At 39.4% G+C, this 21,372-nt stretch overlaps 3 protein-coding genes across 3 annotated transcripts; 1 reads left to right on the top strand and 2 right to left on the bottom strand.

The window, feature by feature from the left end:
- The first annotated feature begins 6,580 nt into the window (after positions 1-6,580).
- On the top strand, positions 6,581-8,972 carry LOC141820014 (uncharacterized). Its single transcript, XM_074707293.1, has 3 exons — positions 6,581-6,940; positions 7,281-7,414; positions 8,180-8,972. Exons 1-3 carry the CDS (start codon positions 6,773-6,775, stop codon positions 8,865-8,867), a joined length of 990 nt encoding a protein of 329 aa, XP_074563394.1. The 5' UTR covers positions 6,581-6,772; the 3' UTR covers positions 8,868-8,972.
- Positions 8,973-9,431: 459 nt separating this feature from the next.
- Positions 9,432-17,399, bottom strand: LOC141819975 (dolichyl-diphosphooligosaccharide--protein glycosyltransferase subunit STT3B). The gene is made up of 6 exons (XM_074707243.1): positions 16,378-17,399; positions 14,372-14,908; positions 12,508-12,962; positions 12,214-12,336; positions 10,782-10,841; positions 9,432-9,899 (listed from the first exon to the last, which is right to left on the bottom strand). Exons 1-6 carry the CDS (start codon positions 17,266-17,268, stop codon positions 9,770-9,772), a joined length of 2,196 nt encoding a protein of 731 aa, XP_074563344.1. The 5' UTR covers positions 17,269-17,399; the 3' UTR covers positions 9,432-9,769.
- A 1,483-nt stretch (positions 17,400-18,882) lies between these two features.
- Positions 18,883-20,482, bottom strand: LOC141820071 (protochlorophyllide reductase). The gene is made up of 4 exons (XM_074707354.1): positions 20,391-20,482; positions 20,212-20,313; positions 19,600-20,128; positions 18,883-19,516 (listed from the first exon to the last, which is right to left on the bottom strand). Exons 1-4 carry the CDS (start codon positions 20,439-20,441, stop codon positions 18,999-19,001), a joined length of 1,200 nt encoding a protein of 399 aa, XP_074563455.1. The 5' UTR covers positions 20,442-20,482; the 3' UTR covers positions 18,883-18,998.
- Between the last annotated feature and the right edge of the window lie 890 nt (positions 20,483-21,372).

Here is a 21,372-nt window from a genome sequence, read left to right as displayed (position 1 = left end):
TTGTATAAAGTAAATGCGAGTGAGTAAATCTAATGCTCGCGTCACTAGTATTGCGTTCGGTGTGGTAGATAGATGCTGCACAATTGCGGCGGGGCACTAGATTTGCTTTCCTTTTTCAACCAATCAAACGCGACAATTCCCAATCTCTCAAGTTACCTAGGAATTTTATAGAATACCCCTTATAAGTTTTCAACTTGCCCAAAAGTACTTCAAAGATTTTATGTAATATAAAATTTAATAATCTTAAATTATAAGTATTTTTAGATGAATTCAATTAAAAAAACTTGAGCTTAATAATAAATAAATAAATTTGAACATAATTAAGGACTCAACTACTTTACACTGCCTCCATGTGTCTCTCAGCAAACAAAGAAAAATATTTATTTAATGTTTAAGAGGTGGGATTTAAAATTTTAGAATTCATTGAGGTGTTTTTTCTATAAAGTACAAGTAAATCTAATGCTGTCGTTAGATTTTACTGAAAGATTGCGTATCTAATACTGCGTGCTGTGTGGTGGATAGATTCTGCACAATTGCGGCGGGGAACTAGATTTGCGTTCATTTTTCAACCAATCAAAACGCGGCAATTCCCAACCTCTCAAGTTACTTCGGGATTTTATAAACTACCCCTTGTAGTTTTTCAACTTGTCAAAAAGTCCTTCAAAGATTTAAAAACCTTGGCATCATTTATTAGTTATCAGCACCCTCAATCCATTTCATTGTGGAAAACGTATAAACGTAATCCTTTTTTTTTAAAATCATTTTCATCTATCTTTCTTTTTATTTTATATTTCCAAATAGATTTTTAAAATTTTTTTATGAACAAACCTTTATATATATATAAAATGAATTCTAAAAGTGGCAAGGGATGGATCTACAAATTAAACATTGACTGGCCTTTGAGTGTGGAACCTATCAATTCTCTTTGACAGGGGCGGATCCAGGATTTCATATTTGGGGGGGCCATATAATGAAAACGATATACTCATTTGAACAAAAGAATTGCCCAAAGAGACAAATTCCTGCATAAAGATATATGAATATATGGTGGTAAATGTGAGAAAGGCTCAAAGGCAGCAACTGGACAAGAACAAGCACCTGGACAGAGTACCTGAGGCCTTACCGGCGTTTCTCTTCTTCCTTGTGATCGACACCCACCAATCTCTCTGATTCGATGATCAAACCACCCAAGCCCTGGAAAGTGAAAATCAAAAAAGAACTCAAATCACAGCCCGAAAAACCCTAGAGATCAAGCGATTCGGCTGAAACTCACCCGATTTACTTCTTCTCTTCGACTCTTCCGGTCTGCCCTTCATGCCACTGCCGCCGCCGATTGACCCTGTTACCGGCACTGTCCAATCCACCTTTCACTCACCGGCGTCCTCAGCCACCTTGCAGATCGCCGGCAATCCAAGCTGAAGTTGTTGCCACCACGTCTGACGAAGACACGAAGAAGACGGAGGCGCGATCGGGACCCAACGAAGACAGACTCGCGATTTCTAGGTTTCCTTATCGGCTTATCGGGTTGGTTTAGGATCCAATAGATCAACAACCTATTAACCCTAAAACCTATTAACCAGTAACCCTAAGGGTTTAATCTAAATACATTAAAGGTTTAATTTAGGTTGGGGGGCCATAGGCCTCCCGAGCCCCTTAATACATCCGCCCCTGCTCTTTGATGCTAAATTGTAAGTTATCTAATATACTTATGTAAGTTTTTTTAGACTTAACTAGAATTTCAAGACAATTATATCTTAAATCCGAATTTCAAGACAATTATATCTTAAATCCGTCTCTCTATATATAACCGTGCTAATTATAAAAAGGTAAATGAAAAAGATTAAAGTATTGAAGGGGTTTTGTTAAAATACATACATTAAGGGGATTGATATGCAATTCTCCAAACAAAAAGAGAAACCAGGGGAATTTCAGCCGCATAGTTTGGTGTATGAATCAAGAAGCTTTTAAATGTTTTTACTGATTCAATGAATTTGTAAAATAAAGAAAAATAATAATAATAAATCATAAACGACACTGAATGAGTGACACAAATATGAATATTTGAGAATAATTTTCAATAAAGATATTTATCTAATGTGTGGCACAGGAACATTTGAGAAAATTTTCATGAAACTGGATCGATAAATTTTAGGATTAATTGATTGAATGAGTTGGATATCTGAATTACTAAAATAATAAATAAATAAGTGATAAAATGAGGTCACGAGGTGGAATTGTGACGGTCACATAGAATTTGAGGCATATATTAGTGATGAGGAATCCAAATAGATATGGAGAGATCCCCTCTTGGATAATTAATTCATTAAATATAAATAGAACTTTTCTAAAATGTAAAACATAATCTAAAAGAATCCTCACAAAAACAAACACTTGAATCATAGCTAGCTAGGTCTAATTTATCAAAATGATTTAGTAGTTAGATTATTTAAATATTATTTATCTAATTATCAAAAAATACTATTTGTAAAGGATGACAAGGGATCATGAGTTAGGCTTAGCTGTTTACCACTTGATAAGATTCTTAGGGTTTATTTTTTATTGAGAAAAATAATATCTTCTTTAGACGTTTTTAAAATTTTCTGAACAAATTATTATGCACGTAAAAATTATATAATTTTTCAGCAATTTAAAATTTAGAAAAAAAAAGGAAAAAAACAAGTGAAATTATTTGACATGACATTTTGTTCGTGTTAGACAGTGTGATGGGTGGGACCCATTGGAAAGGAATAAAACAGTAGAGCTGGATCCCAATAATCACAAAGGATAATATTCACCTACACTTGCTATAGTAGGGCACTCATGATTTGTTATTTGGGTTGTGTTTGACTTGAGTTCGATTGGATCCGTTAAACTTTGCTACTTTGTTTGATTCGGTATAGGCTTAAATGGATTGTGCTAGGAATGATCTATGAAAGTCGTGTTCTTTGTTTGTTTGATGTAGATTCGAGTGACTCGTACTTTTGTGGAACCAAGTAGAGACTCGAGTGACCCGAGCACGTACTTCTATTGGCCCTTTGTACAGAGGTGGTAAAATAGATTGATTGATTCATAGATTATATTTGGCATGATCCATAACGGTCTAATTTGATGTGAGACTTAATTAGTCTTTTCTTTCCTAAAATAATACAAATATAAAAAGAAATTAAGAAAATATTAAAGCAATATATATATATATATATATATATATATATATATATATATATATATATATATATATTACTTATTAAATTGTATTATTTTAATATGTAAGATAGATTGAATTAGGTACAACGCAATACGACTTAGACATGTCTTGCGCCATGTTAGATTGGCACGACATGCCCTAGCCTTTGGTAGGCTCTATAAGGCATGTATTGTGCCATGTTGAGTTGTATCAAGTCGCAAATAGTCCAATCCTTTTGACACTCCTACTATACTACAAACCACTTTTAGAACCAAAACACACACCAAAAACTACAAAATTTAATCGCTTTAGTAGTTAAGGGTCGAGATACTGTCGGTCAGCAAATTAATGTGACTTGTGAAGTACAACAATTATTAGGAAATAATCGAGTTAGAGCTGTAGCTATGAGTGCTACGGATGGATTGACGAGAGGAATGGAAGTAATTGATACGGGAGCTCCTCTAAGCATTCCAGTTGGCGGAGCTACACTCGGACGAATTTTCAACGTTCTTGGGAAACCTGTTGATAATTTAGGTCCTGTAGATACTAGCACAACATCTCCTATTCATAGACCCGCACCCGCCTTTATAGAGTTGGATACAAAATTCTCAATCTTTGAAACAGGAATTAAAGTAGTGGATCTTTTAGCTCCTTATCGCCGTGGAGGAAAAATAGGACTATTTGGGGGAGCTGGAGTAGGTAAAACAGTACTCATCATGGAATTGATCAACAACATTGCCAAAGCTCATGGAGGCGTATCCGTATTTGGCGGAGTAGGCGAACGTACTCGTGAAGGAAATGATCTTTACATAGAAATGAAATTCTTCATTAAAATCTTTCTCATCCTCATTATCTTTAATCTTATATTCATTTCCTTGTCCCCGGGGCAATGGTGCAACGATAGGACATCCGGGTTGTGACCTAGGGACCTGCGGTTCGATCCCTAACTACGGCGTATTTACAGAAATTTTCCTTCAAATGAGGAACGCAATCAAAGGATGCTGGACATCTGGATTGGCCGCCGTATGCGCTTCCCGATTTACCCTGGTGGTCGGTGGAAAATTTTCATGGGATCGGACCGGCCACCCCCAGGGATTGAGTCCATGAGACTGACTGAGATTTATCATTTTTTTATATTCATTTCCTTTGACAAACAAATAAATAAAACAAATTAAGACTAATAACCCAATTCTTTTATAAATATTTATATCTTTTAAAAGCTAATTAATAATAATTAATTATTAAAGAAATACAAGGGCCTTAACACCACTAAACAAACAAATCTAATTAATGCGAATTTAATTATATATCTCTAAAATGATAAGAATCCAATCTCTTGAACGCCAATGGGAGTTTAGTTACATGAATCCAAGGAGATTAATGCAAGCATTAACCATATCTAATTAAGGTTAATAAAGTCAAATCTTAGTTAGATATTGTGCACTAGATACAAAAGATCTCAAGAGAAAGATATGCCAACTTAGTGGGACTTGATTTTAACTTTGATTTACATTAATTATTCTCCACTTTACATTCACTGTAGGACTTTTAGCACTTTTGTTGTCAAGGGAACAAGGGTTTCATGGGGGAGGTTGATCTTAATTAAGATGATAATCCGCTAATGATTTGACTCGAATTAATATGAAGTCGTTAGATGTCACTCAAATTGTTATCGAACATCTCTAAACTCTCGTATCGCCGTTGCCACAATGATAGAAACCTCTTCACCTAGGTAACACAAGTAAAATCTCCTTAAAAGACATTAAAAAAACTCTCCTAGACCTTCCCTAACTCCCTTAAGAATCCCTTAGGTAAGACAAAGTAGAGTGAGATCCACATCATCATAAATTACTTTATCATCTACATGCATCACTTTTTCCTTCAACCCTACTACACTTACACATAGTTAAATGCAAATAGATTCTATTTAATTCGGGCACCGACAAAGTCTCCTTCCTACTTTATAACGACAACTACTCGTTGCAAGCAAAGTGCAATGAACCTCATTTGTGAATCATATTATATAAATTTATTTAATATTTTGGGATAAGAAAGCATATAGCATGACATGTAGAGCACACTACAAAATGAAATCGCTTTCTTGGCTCAATAATGTCATCTTTGAGAGATGTGGTGATCTATCTGTAGGAGTACAATGAAAATGATCACTAGAATTTTAATTAAGTTGCAATTAGTATGAAATTATTGGGATTTACGAAGAGTCGAGGAATTGTTAGAAAATGAGATGATGGTGCCCAGATCTAGGTGATTATTGGGAGAGTGAAAGCTAACGAATCTTGAGCGAGTTGAGATAGCTAGGGATAGAATTAGTGTAAAACATTATTAGACGAAGAGAAAGTGTAAATTGAAGATGATACCTAGCTATACCACACACATAAGGACCTATATATGAGTTTAGATTTTGTTGTTTATGAGAATGATCATTTGTGAGTTCAAATTCCATTCATTATGTGAGATTGATCGATGTGCAACTAACGGTGAGCAATCACATTTGAGCCTAAAGGCGATTATATAGATTCAATCTCTTACACATTGTAGCTTACCATTAGATCAAGCAACTTTTGGTAAGGGCTCCTTATATGGGCCTTGAGTTGGCCCAATAACATATATGGGCATTAAGTTGGCCCAATAACTTGATTTTGGGCTTAGCCCACACCTTTGTTTTGTGAATTTTCCTCCTTTTTCATAAAATGAATCGACTAAAATCCAAACACACCATTGTATGGGTTTGGATCATGAAAACATCGAGTATACTCGTGGAGATAATTGTCGTGGTGACTTGGATCATGATTTACTTTGCTCCCTTACTTTTCATTCTTAATGAGATATGTTTACAAAAACATATGTACACTATATGAGTTGACTACATAAGCGGGATAGGAATGTTAGTCTTAAAATCTTATAAGACATTCGAAAAGAAAAGAACTTTTCATTTTCCCCTTAAAAGTTTATCTCCTTTTAAAATCCCTTGTAATTTTTAAAATAGCATCAAAATATACTTTTGTTCCCAATAGAGGTAGCCGACTCAACCTAGAAATGTATAGTTTGTTTTCGAAGTTTTGTTTTAAAAATTAAAATACTAAAGGGGTCTAAATGAAACTTTCCCATTTTCATAAAGAAAAGGAAAACTAAAGGGGCTTAAATGAAACTTCCCCTATTTAGTAATGCAGCCACCAAATGTCGGAAAGTAACTGGAATGACTCAACGCTGAAAACCACAAAGCAAGAATGTCCTTAGAAGCCCACTGAAATATCGCCACGTGTCGTCCTTTTCCCTTGCCGACAGCACGAAGCTTTCTTAGAAACCCACCCAGACAGCGCCGCGTGTCATCCACTCCCCGCGCCGCTCTCGAACTCCCTTTGCTAAAGCACTTGCCTTCCACAAAAGGGCTCCTTTTCCTTCACGCTTCAATCCTCTTTCTGCAATCGAAATCGGCGAGCCTTCGAGCGTAATCTGCGGGGCGATTCGACGAGATCTTGATCTGCAGCTCGAGATCTACCCATCTGTGCGGGTACAAATTCGAATTCCTTTCTTTCCTCCCCTTCGCGGCGTCTGCAATCGATAGGTATGGCATCTCTTTCGCGAGAGCGAAAGAATGATGCTTTTGCTCTTCCTGCGTCGGCGATCTGTTCTTCCCCTTCTTCCTCGTGTTCTTCTTCTGGCTCGAAGTACATCGAGCACAATGTATCCAAGTTGGACACGCTTGCAGGCGTCGCCATAAAGTACGGTGTGGAGGTAATTGGGATCTTTTTGCATTTGCTTGGAAGTTGTCTACAGTAAAGAAAAATCTTCTCTTTTCATTTGTTTTGCCAAAAAAAGTACTGATGCAATATTTCTTGTTCTTGTTAGTATTGCCATTATCAAGTCATGTAGCCATGTGATTGATAGATTGATTTAGCATTATGTAGTTCGTGCTCAAGGATTTTCTTTTATGTACATCATTTAACTGTTCTTTTATCTGTATGTGCAAGGTTTTGATGTTTGTATCAGCAAATTTTCCATGGTTATAGCTACCATTAGATATGTTTATGAATTATGACCAGTACTGAGATTGATCTCTTTGGTTTGTGAGAAGGTTGCAGATATCAAGCGAACTAATGGCCTATCGACGGATCTTCAAATGTTCGCGCACAAATCATTGCTTATTCCTCTTCGCGGAAGGCATCCACCGCCTTCTCCCATCCAATCTAAAGCTTTGGTTGATGACAGGTACTGACTGAATGAGCATTAGTAATGAAGCAAATTACTGTTTAGATAGTTAGAAATGATGGTAAGAAAGAATTAACATGTTTCCATGGGGTTGATAAATGCACACAGTCCATTATCTGGTCATCGTTCCGCACTAGAATATCCATTAAGAAAACAGTGAAATCGCATGCTTTCCATTGATGTCGCAAGGGCACTAGACATATATTCATGATAACCTTTACCTATTCAGAAATGAGTCTTGCAAGTAGAGGTTATGGCAACTGCTACAGCTAGCTCATTTGTTTTAGTTTCATCTCATATGCCTTGGTGCTCTTTCAGAGCTAAAAGTTTTCACCATGTTTGTTGTGATCATCTTTTTTTTTTTCAGTTTATTTGATTTTATATCTCTATATCGCCATTTTCAAGAGTGGAAGAGAGTTAGCCATCAAGGATAGAATTCTTTCGCATTGAGTAACTTCCATGTTGCAGTACATTCGTAACGAGAGCATTCAAATATCAACATGAATATCGAAGTAGTCAAGATGATGCATGAATTGTATTCGCAACTAGATTTTTGAAAATTTAAAACAACGAAGAGAATTTGGTAAAAGATAATTGACCACTAGGTACTTTTATCTAATGGACTGAAGATGCTTATTCTTTACTGTTTCTCCAATAGCTCGGCATGTAGAACTCTTTACTTTAAAATTTGCTTTATTTGCTCTTGATAGCATTTGCCTAAATCTATTGTACTGATATGGCGGTTGCAATTGGGCAACCTTGCAGAGATGTATTAGATTCTTTCCGATCTGCGAAGTTGAAATCTGATGGAAGTTTCATAACCTCATCGGCCATGAGTACTTTACAGAGATATTATGGTCTTACAAAGCATAAAAACAGATCTACACCTGAAGGTACAGAAATGACTGTTTACCTAGCCTGCGGCTCACCGAACCTTGAGAATGAATCGCTTTTGAAATCATCACCAGCTTCTAATACACAACTCAGAAGCCACCTCTCAGATAATGACCTTGAGCAGGCCTTGCTGCTTGATAAATCTGGGGATGCTAGTGATGATGGTGGTGAGAAATCGATGATAGATAAGCCAGTCAGACGTCGCCAGAAAACTGATAATGATCCTTTGATCACTCCTGAGGCAGCAATCGAGGACGACGATAAGGGCTTTGTAAATAGGATTCGAAGAGGCTTAGCCCCAAGGTCATTGTTGGCGAGTTTGATTGATCCTGAGCCAGTGAAGCAAAACACAACTCCAACAGAAGAAACTTCTCTAACAAACAGTCTTCTGGCTGTAAGGAAGTCTTCTAGCAACTCAAGTTTGCAAGACTCGGAAAACAACGACTCAATTTTAACTTATTCTAAATGGACACTGAAACCTGATTCTGTGGCAAGGCCAATCTTCTCTGCTTTGCCAAAACAAATCTCTGTCTGGAGGAGCAAAGCTGCTCTAGATTGACACATAAATCTCTTTAGTGGGGCACTGTCACATTGGAGATAGAACATAAATTTAGTGTGATAGTCCGGCTTTGATGGCAATTCATTCTTCATTTGTTAATGTGAATTGTTTTGATGCCTTTATGTATTGTTCGGGCTTTAGGATCCGATTAATCTCGAAGGTTATATATTGTTGTTATATGCCTCTTTAACTAAGAGGAATCATAGATTTGATAATTTAAAATCATATAATATTTTTTGGAACATATTAAATGTTCAAGTTGCCAATAGAAGACAAGGCATGTGCGATGCGCAAAGCAATGGTGAGTGCAAGAAGGTTGATGAGGCGACCGAAGAGTACCTGGTGAGTGAGGTTGAATAACCGACACAGATGAGGTTGAGAAGGTCAAGCAAGACTGAGGAACTACGAGTGCATACAAATCAATAAGGGCATGCGAAAGTCAAGCAGCAAGTGTAGACAGACAAGATCAATGAAGGTGACAGACTTGGATGAAGTCGGAGATTTAACTTGGCACAAAGACTTGAACTTGCCTGTTGCTCAACATCTTTAGTTGTTTCATGAGCATCCACAAACAGCTCCAATTTTATTGCAAGATTCCAGAGGGATGGTTCGCAATCACAAACATCTGAAAAGATGGTCTAATGACAAACTTAAGTTATCCTCAAAACAAAATTCGGACACGAAAATCTTGAAACTCGAACAAGTTATCCATCTAAGAATACTAACGATAAATACTCTCGCCCTTAGAATAACCCCGCAGTTGATCGAAACTTTGGTTTGCTATGACTAAGTTTACCCTTCAGTCAGCATAGTGACAGCATATCTTGAAAATTTGTCTGATTCTATGTTTCTTTCTCTCTTTTTCAGACAAGTAGCTGGTTCGTATTCAGAAAGACGGTACCTCACCATCGGTTCTTGGGAGGCTTGACTTTGTAGATACGAATAATCCAGTTTGATGTTGTGAATGCCTCTTCTAGGTATTCAAGTTTGATGTCCTTGTTTCCGATTTCGACTCCTCTGGCACGGTCATACCTTACATAAGAAATTATTCACGGTTAGATGTATGCAAGGTTAGCATAGTGTCGAGTTCAAGGAAATATATTTGGGCAAAACCATATTTATACAAAAAATTTCAAGCAGCAGTTGATTGATTGACACTGGATTAAGTAAAATTGTAAAGTTCCATGCAGATTTAAATTTAACAGTCGTGGTATTTTGCAAATAAGGGTAAGATTGTGCGGTGAGGAGAGAGCAACTAGCTTGGCAATGAGAATTTGGAAGGGCAAGACACTTCTGAGCAAACTGATGAAACCGAAAGCAGGGAAGCAGAAGGAGATGGTGAGAAGTTAACCTCCGTGTTGGAGCAGGAAGAAGAGAGCGGCACGTGCAGCGACATCAGTTGGAGGGTGGATAAAACAGGAGAGTGCATGGCAAAGAGCTGTTTTGTGAATTTGCAGCAGCGACGGCATAGAAGGGTGGGAAATTTAGATGGCGTCTTTTAATGCAAAGGCAGAAAGCAAAGTCTGTGGTGCTAGTGAGCGACTATGTTCTCTAAACTCAAGGATGACCAGTACTTGACACGGGTGCAAATTCAAATGTTTGACACAGCTATATAAATTTTTTTCACATGAGCGACACACTTGAAGTATCAGCGTTAAGAGTGTCATTCTACATGAGTACAGACAAGGAGAGCCAGAAATCAAAGGTGAGCCACGGATGGTGTAAGTTAAGAAAAGACAAAAGGGGAAAGGCGATGTGGGAAACGAAAGGGAGAAATGAGAAAGAAAAGAGAATGGACAAAAAGGGATTTCTTGGAATTACTACATTTTTGACAAGTGTTCCGTAAGGTGTTTTGCCTTTGGATCAAAAACAAGATAATATTGTCGAGGATGTGCACCAATGATAACAACTTACCCAGTGGGCTTCCCATATTCAGTAGTCATCTCGCCAAACCGGTAATAGGAGAGCTTGTACCTGGTCATTAACAAAGATAAATTTTAATAATAAAACATAAAACCAAAACCACGACATATTTTATTTTGACATGAAGTTGCAAAATAAATAGAACTTGACTATCTTCTGAGAAAATAAATCTTAGAATTCATTCAAAAACGATAAATTATAGAAAAAGTTGCTCCTTTGTGTACAGGCTAGGTAGGTGGTATGAATTGAGTCCATGGCATCTGCAAAAACTTAAAATGGAAGAAGTGAATATCCATATTCCAACAAACTCGTGATTCCATACAGCTCCCTGATGAAATAGTCATGTGACAAGTTTCGACACCAAATTTATTTTCGCATGCCAAAACCCTTTTTTCTTCTACAGCATGCTATCTAACAGTACCTAATTGTTGATTCTGTATGCATAGCCACACAGCTCCCAAAGAAAAGGAGTGCATATCCACATCATATTAAAACTCATGATTCCAATCCAACTTGATGGAGCAATACCATGTCAAAAATTTCTAGACAAAATGTATACTTGTGAGTGGGAATCTTTTACTTCCCCGCCGTTCCATCTAACACATACCTTCTTGTTGACTTTGCATGCAACATTAACAACCATTTTTGCAAGTTTACATATTTCTGGCTAGTCACTTTAATCATGCATGTAATGCCTAAATCTACTAATGTGTTGTGATTTTCTATAATAGTAAGTGTACCCAGGGTGGAAGGAAGAAATACCCTATAATGAGACAGATTCACATTTGCTCAATGTTATCCACACCACAAGACGAGGAGCATTTATTCGTTGTATGATAAAAATGGTAAACTTGTATCTGAAAACTACACAATGTAATGTTACAAATTCACATTCAATCTATCTAACCCATTGTGCAGGAAGATGATACTTTTGTAGTATGAGAAATAGAAGGCAATAAAAGTAACAAACTTGTATCTGAGTCTCTATGCAGCAAAGTCACTGTCAGCATAGCAAAAATATTGTCACTCTGAACAAGACATATTTCCAACAATTGGAGTTCCAATGTGTTATGGTTGTTCTAAAATTGGATCAAACTAAGACTTGCCCTCAAAATTTCTCCAGTTTAGATTAAGGTCAGGCATAAACAGTATCTCCAGAACTAAGGCATTAATTGGCATACAATGACACTAAATATGCGGTAATGCTGTATTTTGACCAAGCAACAGTTTCAATTGCCAAAAAAAGCTTGATTGCAGTATGCATTCAAATTATCTGAAAGCCAGACTAGCTTCTGGACTAACATTAACGTTGTCATATTAATTGGCTGAAGACCTGCAAAGAGTGCTTAGAAAGAATAATATTTTTCTGATAGTGAAATCAACTAAAGTTATGGTAATCCAATCATCTTGAGGAAAGACTTACATGAGACAGTTCAACATTTTTGGTGCTGCTCCCTTGTCAACACGATATTCACCATTCACTAGATAATCTGGTTCTTTTATTACAGGAAAAACCCCACCACCAATACGAACCATCCAAAGAAATCTGTAGAATTGAACCAAACATATAAATAATTTGTATGTTAGCACAAAACACCAACACCAAGGCTACTTGTATACACTGGTCCATGTATGACAAAAGAGGGAGGCAAAATCAAAGATGACCCAAATATTTTATGCTAATTGCTAAGCTGATTGTAGGCCTAAGCAAGCTTACTTGTTAATGTCATCAGAGGAATACCCAGTAAGACCCCCAAATACAACAAGCACATAATCTACGTCCAATGACTGCATTATTTCATACGCTTCATGCTCATATGATGACATTGCCCGTCCAACAGTTGCAATATGTGTATTATTCCAGGTGTTATTATCCACAATAACAGTCCTATTTCCCATCGCAGTTATCTGGTAACCGTAGTCCCACCAAGACATTACTTTAGCATCAGGAGGAGTATTTTGCCTAAGCCAATAATAGGCCTCCCTATAATCATCAAATATAACCCTACCACCATGGGCACCCCTAGCAGCCAAGACAATAGAAGGAGAAGAGTATGCTTCAGATGTGACCCAAGTGCAATGAATAGCATATCTGCTAAGCAAATAAAAAGCACCAACAAGCAGAGCAATAGCGGCGTTGTGCTGGAATGGAAGTGACTGATCTACTGATGTCTGCCAGTGCACACACACAAAAAAAAGAAAATATTTACAGCAATTAATTTCAGTTGTTAACTGCAAACTGAAACAAAAAAATTATGGAATGGCCTAGAAAGAAGTAACTAGGACTAATCAGAATGACAGAACAAGAATTTCTATGCAGTTCAAACAATTAAGTGAATTTTACAAATAACAAGAAATTAAGTTGTGTACTTGTGCACAAGTATTTTATTATCGCAAGCTCCTAAGACTTCACCTAGCTGACCCCACCTAGTGGAGAAGGCTTGGTTGTTGTTGAACTCCTAAGACTTCACTTCTTGGTCTTGTTTAAATACTAACTAGCAAGTGAAAAGAAGGGAAAGGAAAAGAGATGAGAACGAAAGTAGGCCAGGGGAATGGAGAGAAACATTCCTTTGTTTGGATACCAGTAAGGGGAATCAAGGAAGAAGAGCCATCAAAACTCTCCTACCAAATTCATGGCATTTTGGAGAGTTTGTAACTTATGTAAAATGAAAAGAAACCAAAGAGCATGTTTCCTTTCACATCTTTATTTTTTTCTCTCAAGACAGAATTTGTGGGTTTGGGGGGTCCTACTTTCTCCTTTTTTTTCCCTCAACAACTCAAACAAGACTAAAACAACAATGAGTTATTTCATGTCACAAACAAAAATGGGTGCAACAAGTAAAATGTTGCAGCACTCTACCAAACATGATAAAAGTGTGGTCGTTGCAACACTCTAAAACATGATAAAGTGTGTCATTGTTAAACATTCTCAGATAATTAAAATCAGTTCTAGTTCCAGGCAAAGAGATAGAGTGTTAAAAAGAAACTAATAATCTGCAAAAATATTTTCTTGGCCAAGTAACTCCTTTTATCCTGCTTGCGGATTTCATCATATATCTACAAGATACTTTTTTTTACTCAAATAATATATTTTTGTGTTCCTTAGATTATCCCTTTGCAGTTTCATTTTATTTCATGGCCTCATGAAATTCTTAAAATTTATATAATGGTTAAAGAAAAGGTAGGTCAAAGTTCTTGGTTGCATGGATAATAATCAATTAGCCTTGCTCCAATATTATTTCTGATTCATGGCTATCGCCTAAGTAGCACCAGCATTTATTTGTATCAAATGTCTAGATTCATTCTCTTATTGGATGTTCGCAAGCAAGTCCAAGTAACATGGAATCTTAATACTTGGTGTCTGCATCATGTAGGAATGGAAATATGAACTAGCTCATCAGAGAAAGAAAGAAAATTGTTTACTTCATGGAGACTGGGACTAAAAAGACATAAATGCCTTTTGAAGTTTAAACAACAATTTCATCAACTAACAACTCTCTGACCAAGGTGCAGTTTAACCATTCCTTAAAGGTAAACAAAAAGGAAGATGCATTGCAGGATATACACATGGAAAACGTTACCTTAGCTGATGCTTTCAAGCTAGATGACCCTTTTCCAGAAACTGCCTGAGGTGTCTTGCCCTTTGTGCGTATCAAAGATGTTAGATTTTTTATCGTTGCCGAGATTGCTATAGCACTAATAAGGCAGACAGCAGGTGCAGCTACAAGGATCAAACGCACCATAACTCCAGCAAAATACATGCTTATAAGGCCATACATGACAATGAATATAGTTGCATCTGACAAGCGCTTAAAACAGAAATAGAGGCCTGCTGGAAAAAGGAAAAGAAGAATGTGGAAGTCGAACATGAAGGATGACCATGCTGTTGGTTGATGCTCTGAAACAGAGGCGATGATTGGTATGTGATCTTTTGCATATGTTGGATCAAGCAAGGAATAAAAACGGCCAGTCCATGGAGAGATATAGCCACTCGCAGTGCCAACTCCAAGAGCAAGGGCACCAACACTTATAGCAAAGGTCAAAGTAATTCGCAAGAATGACTGGAATAACTGCTTATCATTTAACATGTACTTCACCCAATCTAAAAAGTAAAATACCTACAAAAAAGAACTGAACATCAGGTCCATTGAAGTATATCAGCTAAGCACTTATTCTCAGGCATAAATAGAATAGCATTATATACAAAAAAAAATAACATATACATCACATCAGACTAAGCATTGATTAGTTAGGACCATAGAGCATAGTAGCTCTGTATACAGAAATATCAGATAAAAAATGATACTTGAAGGGTCAGCTAAATTATCAAATCTATGGTGTTGGTCGTCGAGAATAAATATCTAAGAACATAAAGAAACAAGAGCCATTTCTAGAACATTGAAATTTTAAAAGAAAGACACAAACCACATTAAAAAACACAATTGTATCAAGAGGTTCTTAAACGTTAAATAAAAAAGCCATAAAAAGAAAAAAGGTTTAATGATGAAATGATGCTAAATAAATATATTTGGTGTCCCATGAGTAAGCATATTACCTCTCTTTTACATCAATCATATAGAATAGGATTTAATTCATATGTTGGGACATGCTTAACACATGTATCACATTTTTTAGGCTTACTCATCCATGTACTATCAATAACAATCATCAACTCAACCAGGAAGAAAAGGAACTGATATTAAAGCTTCCCTTCTGGGACTAATACAGTCATGGGAATAAGAAATCAATGTTTGTTGCCCAAATTACTAGGAAGCATGGTCAAGCTAATGTATCTTTCCTGCAAGTTCTGCACATGGAACATAATGTGAAACCAAACATGTGTTTATATCCTATACAACGCAATTCGTTTAACATGAACTATTAGACTTTACAAACAACTTTGAGGGTTTTCTCACACTTATCCTTGATAATTAAGAGAATACTTCAGTTGCTTTCAGAAAACGAACACGAACCATGCATAAAATATGGGAATACCATCTTAAGGAGCTTTCTAATATGTATCAGAAGTGTTAGAACATAATGCCAACCATGAAAATTAATAATGAACACAGCAAAAGGAAACAAATTCATGCAATGTATTTTTATGGATTTACAGTGTTTGTATTGAATAGAGAAAGGAAGCTGGATCTTCCAAAGTAGTCATTAGCAACTATCAGGCTAGATGCTAGACCAGGTTATCAGTCTCTAAGCTGAAATCACATAAGGTTTCATTGCAATAAATGAAGATCAATTACAATGTTTGTAAAACCACTATAAAATGGATGAGATACATTACTGTTGCAATGATCAACTACATTTTTTTATTCTTTTCCATTATAACCAGTTTTTTGAGCTGAAATTACTGAGTAGCATTTCAACCCTATCAACAAACTCCTTCATAAGGGAATAGGGGTTTTAGAAAGCTACGTATAACTATGTGGATCGTTGAAGCATATCATAGTCCAAGAACTTTGGACGTTCCTATGCAAAGAGAACTAGGAATTTCAACCACATTCTATAAACAATCCACCATTAAATTAGTTCGCATTTAAGGAGTCAAAACAATGGGAAAAAAATGTCGACATACCTGCAACAAGAAGAAGACTCCCAAGGCCGCCATGTGCTCTCCAGACTGGACATGCTGAAATCCCACAAACCTGATCTGCATGGCGAGGAGCATTCCAAGGATATACATACAATTATAAGCCACATAGAGCCTCATCGAATACCTCCCCGTCACCAGCAAGACCAGAACATACAGAGGGATCAAGTTGATAATAAACACGTATCCTCCCCACGCCGACACCATATAGAAGTAGCCAAATGCAGATGCAAGAGCCCAAGCGAGGGATCCGGTGTTAACCGCCTTGACAAACAAGTAGAAAGTGAACAGAAGCGCAAAGATAGCGACGCCCTCATTGTCATAGGACCCAGCGACGGACCTAGAGATGTATCCCGGGCAGATGGCAATGAGGGCGGCGGCGACCAGTCCGGCTCCGGAGTCCCAGATCTCCTTCCCAAAGAAGTAGGCTACGATGGTCGTGTTGGAGGCGAAGAAGGGCGCCGTGAGGACGCAGACTTCGCGGATGTGGACGGCAAAGGTGAGGAAGCGGAGGACCCGGTAGATGAGGGCGGCAGTGACCATGAGGCCCGGGTAGAGCGTGCCGCCGATGATCCGGCCGAGCGGGTACCAACTCTCGGAATCGAACCAGTTCCAGAACTCGTAGAAGCCATTGCGGGTGAGGAAGAGGGTGGTGCGGTAGTTGAAGTAGGGATCGAACTCATGGATCATGGACTCGTAGCGGAGGACGCTGAAGAGGCGAACGGCGAAGGCGAGAACGTAGATAAGGGCGAGGGAGGCCACGCGGATCAGGAGCTCCTGCTGCTTGGTCTTGAGACGGAAGAAAGCCTTGATTGGAGGCGGAGAGGGGGCCGAAGGAGGCGATTTGGCGCCGTTGTCGGCGACCTTGGCGCCCATGGCGGTATCTGAAATGGAGGAGGAAGCGAGGAGAGGAGATCTGGATCGAGGTCGTGGCGATCTAAGATTTCATCGACGAGGGAGAGGAGAACCCTAGGGTTTTGATCCGAGAAGGAGATGGGCGGTGACGTCGCCTACTTGAGGAAAAGACGAAGGGAAGAAGACCCGAAGCGGGATTTTGGTGGCTTGGGGATTGGCTTGCGGCGCTGAGACATTTCTAAAATGGTTCGGTAAGTTTGGTTCGGAAAACGCTCCGGTTTGACTGAATCCAATCGAGCCGGGCATTGGGCCCAAACTGGACGGTGCCCAGTTCATCTGGTTTGTGGGCTCGGCCCCACGTGAATCGGACGCTATAATACTGAGTAAAATCACTCTAATTTAATTAAAATTATTAAATATTAATATATTAAAACAATCTTTTTTAATTTTGTTAAAACTAGTACTATAGTCCCGGGACAATGGTGCCGCGGTAGGACATTCAAGTTGTCACTCAGTCACCTGCAATTCGATCCCCAGCTACGGTGTATTTACAGGAATTTTCCTAAAGAGCGTAATCAAAGACTGCTGGGCGTCTGGGCTGACCGCTGCGTGCATTTCCCGATTTATCCTGATGGCCGGTGGAAAACTTGAACTAAGAAATAGACCTAGAAGCTAAAAGAGGGTATCCTGAGCAATTGCAAGAATTGGGTTCATTGATATTCCTGGTATAGTAAATGCTATCACACATATAGTCATACTCAATTCGATGGAATTGTTTTATGTTAAAGGAGATCTTTTATAAAAAATGATAAATCCCAGTCAGTCTCATGGACTCAATCCTTGGAGGTGGCCGGCCCGGTCCCACGGAAGTTTCCCACCGACCACCAGGGTAAATCGGGAAGCGCATACGGCGGTCAATCCAGATGCCCAGCATCCTTTGATTGCGTTCCCCATTTGGAGGAAAATTTCTGCAAATACGCCGTAGCTAGGGATCGAATCGCGAGTCCCTGGATCACAACCCGGATATCCTACCGTTGCACCATTGCCTCGGGGACGAGATCTTTTATAATTTCGCAAGTAAGGGGTTATTTCTTAATTTCGTTCGGTCATTAATAACTTGATTACTTTTAGATAATAGTAGATGGAAATAACGCTCGTAAGAAGTCCTATTGAAACCAAGAAATATAGGCTTGCCTGCCATCCACACTAGAATAGATGGAGTTTTCCGAAAAAACCTGCTAGTGGGGGAAGACCCCCTAGGGATAAGAGACATAGGGCTGAGAGAGAGCCAAAAACCTGCTAGTGGGGGTTGATCGCTGCGTGCATTTCCCGATTTATCCTGATGCCCAGTGGGAAACTTCTGTAGGACTAAATCGGTCACCCCAGCTGTAGTCAACGGAGCTAATTAAGATTTATCATCATCATTTTTTTTTTGTAAAACTAGTACTATAAATTAGAACAATTTGACTTAAATTATTTATAGCAAATATTATTATAGCAGGGGATAAAAAAATGATGAAAGCACCTTTTGTTAAATTTCTATCAAAAGTGTAAAATAAATTATTTTAAATTATTTTTTAAAAAATAATAAATAATACTATATGTAATTTTTTTAGTGATGAACCACAATACTACTTTTGGAAGCAGGCGACGTGCTTGTTGTTTTTATTGATCGGAAAGGAAAGGAAAGGAAAACTGAAGAAGAGCTGCTCTCTGCTAACAATGGCGGAAGGTCAATTGACTGCAACAAATCAATCGGCCAATCCAACCAACTTCTCGCTGATCTCCCAAACCTTCTTGGCCTTTGCGGCGTCGCTGGCTTCTTCCGACAGCTGGTTCTCAAAGCTGGCGGAGTCCTTGTTCCAGCTCCAGTAGACGCCCGACTTGGTCAGGCTCGGGTCGCTCACGACCTGAGCCAGCCGCTTGCCGGATTCCTCCTCGGAGACGAAGCCCTTGGTGATGAACTTCTGGAAGGGCGGGAAGAGGAGGCGGAAGAGGGGGATGTGCTCGCGGAAGAGGCCGGTGGTGGCGATGCAGCCCGGGTAGAGCGACGCGAACGAGATCCCCGTCTCCTCGTGGAACCTCCGGTGGAACTCCTGCATCGTCAGCATGTTGCATATCTTGCTGTCCTTGTAGGCCTTGGCGCCGTCGAACTCGCCCCCGTCGATCATGGCGGAGCTGTTCCTGCCGTCCAGCCCGCCGGCGAGCCCGCGGAGATCCCCCAGCCCCGCCTTCGGCGGCACGTTGCCGGCCAACGTGTTCGTATTCCCTGCAGAAGAACGGCGTTGTCTGTGAATTTGTGTGGTTTGAGGAAGGAAGAGAGGCTCGTCGGAGAGGAGAGGTTGATGGTACCGGTGATGGAGCCAAGGATGATGAGGCGGCGGGAAGGGTAGTCGGACTGCTTTAGGTCGTCGAGGAGGAGGTTGGCGAGGAGGAAGTGGCCGAGGTGGTTGACGCCGACGCTCATCTCGTACCCGTCGGCGGTGTACGTCGGCTTGCGGGCGGTCGGGCGGTAGATGGCGGCGTTGCAGACGAGCACGTCGAGGGGCCGGCCGCTGCGCCGGAAGGCGTCCACGAACTGGCGCACGCTGTCGAGGGAGGCGAGGTCGAGGTGCGCGATGGTGTAGCTGCCCTTCGCCATGCCGGCCGCCTGCGCCGCCTTCTCCGCCTTGAGGAAATCGCGGCACGCCATCACGACGTGCCACTTCCCGGATTCTGCCAGGACCTTGGCCGTCGCCAGGCCCAGCCCCGACGAGGCGCCGGTGATCACCACCACGCCCTGGCGGAGCACCTTCTTCCCCTGCAGCGATGCCTGGTTGAGCCCCGGCGCCGCCACCGCCGCCGCCGTCGACTGCGCCTTCACTGAGAATTTCGCCAGCCTCTGCTCATCGATCAAAATCAAAACAAAATCACTTTTTTCCCCCACCAATCTTTCAAAATCTTGATCGAGCAGACAGCAATTACTTGAGATCGAAGAACAGGGAGTTGAATTCCCGCCTTGGGATGCCCAAGAACAGAGCCTCCAAGGAATGCCGATTCCTTCAGCACTCCATTGCTCCCCTTCCCCTGCATCAAAAACACAACTTTAAGTCACAATTCCATCAAAACTCTAAAATCATCAACAACTCGATTAGAAAGTCAACCTCTTTGCGATGGGAGAGAGCAGACGGAAGAATTGAAGCCTGCAGAGCCATTGCTGCCGGAACAAGATGCTTCTTCTTCCTGTTCTTGGAGATCGAGTATGAACTCGGTGGCGCATTTATACAAGCACCTCCGAGACTCGAAAGCGCGAGCGACATGATAAGGAGGCGGGGACCCACGAGATCCAACGTCACCGTCGATTCGCCAATGAGGTCGCAGGATCTGGATTTCTTCTAGAGGATAGATATTTCTCTTCTTTTTCTAGATTTTTTTTTTTCATGTTTTTGGATCTGACAGAATTTAGTTGGAGGTGGTCCAAAAGCGGTTATCCGTATCAGGTTTTTATGCGACTCGTGACTGCCAAGTCAGCCTGATCTAGCCATGTGAGGACACGTGACGGAGAGGTCTTTTAGTGGACACGTGTGAACGAACAAGACCGTCATCTGCTGACGTGGCGAGGATAATAAACTGTTAATATCTATCTATTTTACAATTTCCAAAAAACACACCTAAATTTTTGAATATTCAAAAATACCACATAATTTTAAAATTTATTCAAAGATACCCTATTTAACAATCGATTGACGATATAAGTATAGTATGTGCTACAAACATGCTCAAAACATACGTTAGATCGAATAACAACACTCTTCGACGAATCATAAAACCGCTTGAATCACACTTATCGGCTTACTAAAAAGTTTCAAGTTCGAGCATCACAAAGGGACCCTAAATATGTACATTTTCCTTTACTACGAGGGTAGTAAATGAGAGTTGATACTCTTCAAATTTATTCATTAATTTTTTGAATTTATTTAAATTTATTTATTAAAAATAAATTCAGGTAGGTTATATAAGTGTTCGTATATTTTGTAAACTTAGATGTGTAATTCAGTAAATTATCGATACTTTTGTTATCACATCTCACGTTAATTGCATTTTCCACGTATATATTTTTAATTATAAAAGAATAATCCCAAATAA

The sequence above is a fragment of the Curcuma longa genome, unplaced genomic scaffold (genome assembly GCF_044706935.1).
Source record: "Curcuma longa cultivar G26 ecotype Majalengka, Jawa Barat unplaced genomic scaffold, ITB_CL_G26_1.1 utg2646_np1212_2152390_RagTag, whole genome shotgun sequence".
In the NCBI taxonomy this organism is placed as follows: domain Eukaryota; kingdom Viridiplantae; phylum Streptophyta; class Magnoliopsida; order Zingiberales; family Zingiberaceae; genus Curcuma; species Curcuma longa.
Note: the sequence above shows the minus strand (reverse complement) of the source record. Positions and strands in the feature narration are given on the sequence as shown.

Bases quoted from the DNA above. Each gene is read 5' to 3' on its own strand.
- LOC141820014 (XM_074707293.1), top strand. From the start codon at position 6,773: ATGGCATCTCTTTCGCGAGAGCGAAAGAATGATGCTTTTGCTCTTCCT. The intron at 6,941-7,280 runs GTAATTGGGATC...GTTTGTGAGAAG, and splicing joins CCATAAAGTACGGTGTGGAG to GTTGCAGATATCAAGCGAAC. The intron at 7,415-8,179 runs GTACTGACTGAA...GCAACCTTGCAG, and splicing joins AAAGCTTTGGTTGATGACAG to AGATGTATTAGATTCTTTCC.
- LOC141819975 (XM_074707243.1), bottom strand. From the start codon at position 17,268: ATGGGCGCCAAGGTCGCCGACAACGGCGCCAAATCGCCTCCTTCGGCC. The intron at 14,909-16,377 runs GTATGTCGACAT...TCTTTTTTGTAG, and splicing joins GAGTCTTCTTCTTGTTGCAG to GTATTTTACTTTTTAGATTG. The intron at 10,842-12,213 runs GTAAGTCTTTCC...GTTAATGACCAG, and splicing joins AAAATGTTGAACTGTCTCAT to GTACAAGCTCTCCTATTACC.
- LOC141820071 (XM_074707354.1), bottom strand. From the start codon at position 20,441: ATGGCTCTGCAGGCTTCAATTCTTCCGTCTGCTCTCTCCCATCGCAAA. The intron at 20,129-20,211 runs GTAATTGCTGTC...ATCGATGAGCAG, and splicing joins TCCCTGTTCTTCGATCTCAA to AGGCTGGCGAAATTCTCAGT. The intron at 19,517-19,599 runs GTACCATCAACC...GTTCTTCTGCAG, and splicing joins CATCCTTGGCTCCATCACCG to GGAATACGAACACGTTGGCC.